We start from the raw sequence: 4,964 nt of genomic DNA on the forward strand, positions 1-4,964 counted from the left end.
GTAGGTTCGTGACTTAGATCTGTCCTGCTAGGCGGCTCTTGCCTTTTCTCTAACACAGTGATTTGTCAACTCACTCAATTGACGTGTTTCTTGGGGTAAGAAATGAACTAGTCAATTCCTAACCCTAAAATCAAACACTTGCTTCAATTTTCCATATGAAAACGAACTAAAAGCATATTAGATACATGTGATATTGAAATAGGGTAGGTGCCCAACCAGCAACCACCCATTATGAGTGATTAATTGATCAATCAAAGCTGCCTTCAAACTACACTATATATACACCCCAAAGCCCTGGAATTGACAGAAGTCACATAACGATGAAGACACTTGCCTTTATCATCGTTTCCCTAACTCTGGTGTTAGAGACTTATGCAGATGTTGCCAGCCTCATTACCCCATCTCTTTTCGATCAAATGCTGAAATATCGAAACGATGGGCGCTGCCCTAGCAATGGGTTCTACAAGTATGACGCTTTCATTTCTGCTGCTCGATCTTTCAATGGGTTTGGCACAACAGGCGATGTGGCTACCCAGAAAAAAGAGCTTGCTGCTTTCTTGGGTCAAACCTCTCACGAAACCACTGGTTAGTGTACAGTGTTTAATATCACGCATTATCACTCGAAGCAGCCTATATATGATCATAATTAATTAATATGGTGATATATTATGTAGGTGGATGGTCAAGTGCGCCAGATGGCCCTTATGCTTGGGGATATTGCTTTATTAGGGAAAACAACCAAGACGTGTACTGCACTCCATCAGCCCAATATCCATGTGCAGCCGGCAAAAAATATTACGGCCGAGGACCAATCCAACTTACCCAGTGAGTTTCTCTTTCGAACCAAATAGTGATATACCATAATTACTAATCAAATACTAATTAGGGTTTAGTAGCGCATGAGACTCATTCAAATGTGTGATATATGCATGTTATTTCTTGATCACCGACCGTGATTCATTGTCATGATACTGATTCGCTCACTTTCTTAGCAACTACAACTATGCTCAAGCGGGTAGAGCAATCGGAGTGGATCTGATAAACAATCCAGATCTAGTAGCCACAGACCCGGTTGTATCATTCAAGACAGCTATATGGTTTTGGATGACCCCTCAAGGAAACAAACCGTCAAGTCATGACGTCATTACCGGTCGTTGGAATCCATCTGCTGCAGATAGTTCGGCGGGTCGGGTCCCTGGATATGGAGTGATTACAAACATAATCAATGGCGGACTTGAATGTGGGCATGGTCAAGATAATAGGGTAGTTGATCGGATCGGATTCTACAAGAGGTACTGTGGCATATTGGGAGTGAGCACGGGGGACAACTTGGACTGTAACAATCAAAGACCATTTTAGGGAAAATGCATGGGATCTAATAAGACATTATCCATCTGCCAAATAAATAAGGTCGTATGATTCCTAGCTAAGAATAGGGAATAAGATACTTCATACTTCGTTCTATGTATCAGGAATATCAATAAAAGAAAAAACGTATTTCTTCCTCAAAGTTTTCGCATGGAGTACATCTGTAGTTTTCGCATGGAGTACATCTGTAGAACTTGATGTACGTACGTGGTACGTTAACTCTATTCCAATGAACTCAAAGGTTATTAATTATGTTTTTTTTAATCAATCCATCAATGATTGTCATTAAATCTCAAGCCAGAATAGTCATTACATATATCTCTGCTGCCAATGGCTAGACAGGCAAGATGTGAGGTTGTGAGGGTACCACGTTGATACATGGTGATAAACCACTCATTATATAACTGGTGCTCATAGGTCCCTAAAAGAAATAGGAAATTATTAGAAAAAAAAACCTAACTAAATAGTGGCTCAAATGACTCTAGAGAAAAATAGTCTTGGGCCCAACAGTAAAGGCCCAGCTACAGCTCCATCTCCACACACTTGCACCACACCGCTCAACTCCTCTACTAGACACCACGGCCACGACACCCTGCATACCTTCCGGCTTCCGCCACTCCAACTTGCCTGTAGCCTTAGCCGCGTGCCATGACACGCAGCACAACAACAGCTGTCACAAACCCCACCACCAAGAGGAAAAACAATGGCCCTAGAAAGCAGGTGGTACAAACCCCTGCATTCGAGCCGCCATCTGACTCCATCATGATGCACTCGTTACCTCAGTCGTCTAGAAACAGAAACTAGATCTCGTCGACTCCACTAGCAGTGACCTCAAGCGGCCCACCTACAACAACGCTTCAACTAGCACACAGCCAGCACCACCACCATGCAACCATCGAACCAGCTATCTCAAGAAACCAAGGCTTATAACTTCCTCTATCTGAAGGGAAGCTAACCGCCGTCGAATGAGGAGATTTGCAAAACCAGCAAGGGTGTTTTTGCAGCGAGGGAGTTTTTCCTCTCGTTAGGGATTAGAAAACCAGTACATACCTCAAAGGTTATTAATTATGTTAATTTGTGGGCATGTTGATCAACTAGAGATAGACCCTGACCAAGTCTGTCCAAACCGTTCGATCCGATCTAATATAATTAATTTTGATGATCATAACTAACATAATTTTTCATGTGTAACAACTTACTAAAGTTGCCTTACGTAGTAATTTTATTTTGAACGTGGATAAACATCTCCAACAGAATATTTATTTCAAAATAAATTTAAAATTTAGCTAATTCTAACATAAGACTTTACTCCAGCAGAGTAGCTAAACAAAAGTTAAATTTAACTTTTGCTAAATTCTCTAGATATATTTAGGTCAAGTTTGGGATTGCTTCACTTTTAAAAAAAAATCAGCTTTTGTTCAAAATGTTAGATTTTATTGTGTTTGATAAATAAATAAAAAGCAGATTTAATTGAAAGTTATAGGCCACTGGCAACAGATTTTAGAAGCAGCCTAAAGGTTGCTTTTAGAAGCTGTTGTGGATCAAAACACACTCTGCAGTTGTTTTATGTACTTACAGTACTTTTAAAAATATTATTTACCAAACACGAAACTGTTTTAATTTACAACTGATTATTCTCACAACACAGCATCATCAGTTTTTTTTTTTTTTTTTTTAAGTCACAGTAATCCCAAACTAGCCATTAGTTAGAGATGAGAGAGAATTTAACTAAAACCTGTTAGCCAAATAGCTACCCTCAAGTATAAGGGGTACAAGTAATAGTATAGAGATTTTAGAAAGGTTGTCGAACTCACGAGGATTGAATTCCTTTCACTAGCTAAGGTGTGAACCTAAGGAGAGCTACACAAACCTAAATTCATAAGGAAATCTAGGCTCATGGTGAGTATGTGCAAAATGGAGTAGTAATTTGATTTTGGTTTTTGAAGATAGTTTTGAATTGAAAACAACTAGATGCTTAAATGTAAACTAAATTACTCTAAACTCTAGTGATCAAATGGATGAAAGTTAGGATTTAGATTGTCTACCACAAACCTCCCTTGCAAGTATTGATGCATTTCAATATGAATGATGCTAAATTAATTAACCAATTTCTCTCCTTGCATCCCTCTCGGGTATGATAAGGGACATGCTTCTTTTGTGATATCAAGCAACCCCTCTCGGGTGTAGTACTTAACTACTTAAGTCATGCATTTCAATCCGGTTAGGTATCTAGTGCATCACCCTAAGTGCATAAAGTTTGGAGATGAAGAAATCATGCAAACCAACCAAGCTTATCTCTAAGTGATTGTAATTCACAACCCGTACATGCACATCTAGTGTGCTTTCATGCTTTAACATTCAAAGGTTACCAATCTCTAAACATTATACCATGACATAGCAAACATACATACTCAAAGTGGTAAAGTCTAAGCATATGCATTCAACTCTTGAACTAACATGTAGGCATGTTAAAGAAAATTGCATAACATCATATAATAGCATCAATCCATACAAGATTGGCTAGGGCTTTCAACCCTAGCCCCAACAAAGTAACTACTCACTCATATTCATACAAATTAACACCAAATCTAAAATACATCAAGGAAAATTAAGGAGTTTAAGGAAAGAGTGAACTAGTTGAAGCTTGACAAATTGATGACTAGCTCCTCCATGGTTTTCCTCCTTCAATGCCCTTAGATCCTCCTTGATGGTGGAATAAATGGATTATGAACTTGTCACTACAAAAAAAAAGATTGCAATGGCTACCGCAGTTAGCGTCGGCGCAAAAATGCCGTCGCCATTGGTCATAGATTTGCTACGGTAAATAAGGCGTCGCAAAATTAAAATCAGTTTGCGACAGCAAATTAATGCCGTGGCATAAAAACTTATACAATTGCGAAGGCATCTTTAATGCCGTAGTTAAATTTGTTCTGATTCTTGCTACGCTATAGTTGCTGTAGTATTGTATAGATTTTTTTTAATTTTTATTTTATACTATTTGGGTCTTAAAATTAGAATCAAAGTTGACCTAGCTTCAGAAGGGGCGGGGAAATGAAAAATAGCCGCGCGCCATAGTGAACCTAAAAAACTCAATCTTCCCGAAGAATGAAACCTCATACTCTATCTTCCCTTCCCCTTAACCCAAAAACTGTTCTCTGAAGACTCATCTAAATCTCGAAAACCTCATACGCAGTACTCACCTTCGTCTCTCTCGCTCTCTGGGTATGTATCTTCTCTCTCCCATCAGTGGGTTCAATTCGGTTAGTTCAATTTATCAAATGAAAGAGATGAGATTTTTGTTGTTTGAGAGGAACCAAGTACAGAAAATTTGTTTGTGTATCTGAAATCACTTTCAATTTTACTTATTTGTGGAAGAACCGTTATGTTTGTTGGTTTTGGTGTTTGGGTATGTCAATTGAGTGTTTGGGTATGTCGATTTGGTACTGAAAATCTCAATATGAATGGAGCTGACTTCAATTTGCTCTGTGGAGAATTCAAAGCACTGGTCCTGTTCTATTCCTTCACATGGTAGATAGCGATATCTTGGTTGTTTAATCTTTTCGTTTAGATGGTTTCAAGCCCTAAATCTTTTAATT

The 4,964-nt window shown here is 38.7% G+C and overlaps 1 protein-coding gene across 1 annotated transcript; it reads left to right on the top strand.

The window, feature by feature from the left end:
- Positions 1-291: 291 nt before the first annotated feature.
- On the top strand, positions 292-1,510 carry LOC112183666 (endochitinase). Its single transcript, XM_024322027.2, has 3 exons — positions 292-585; positions 675-825; positions 993-1,510. The coding sequence occupies exons 1-3, from the start codon at positions 321-323 to the stop codon at positions 1,357-1,359; spliced, it is 783 nt and encodes a 260-aa protein (XP_024177795.1). The 5' UTR covers positions 292-320; the 3' UTR covers positions 1,360-1,510.
- Positions 1,511-4,964: the final 3,454 nt, after the last annotated feature.

The sequence above is a fragment of the Rosa chinensis genome, chromosome 2 (genome assembly GCF_002994745.2).
Source record: "Rosa chinensis cultivar Old Blush chromosome 2, RchiOBHm-V2, whole genome shotgun sequence".
NCBI classification, from domain to species: domain Eukaryota; kingdom Viridiplantae; phylum Streptophyta; class Magnoliopsida; order Rosales; family Rosaceae; genus Rosa; species Rosa chinensis.

Bases quoted from the DNA above. Each gene is read 5' to 3' on its own strand.
- LOC112183666 (XM_024322027.2), top strand. From the start codon at position 321: ATGAAGACACTTGCCTTTATCATCGTTTCCCTAACTCTGGTGTTAGAG. The intron at 586-674 runs GTTAGTGTACAG...TATATTATGTAG, and splicing joins AACCTCTCACGAAACCACTG to GTGGATGGTCAAGTGCGCCA. The intron at 826-992 runs GTGAGTTTCTCT...TCACTTTCTTAG, and splicing joins GGACCAATCCAACTTACCCA to CAACTACAACTATGCTCAAG.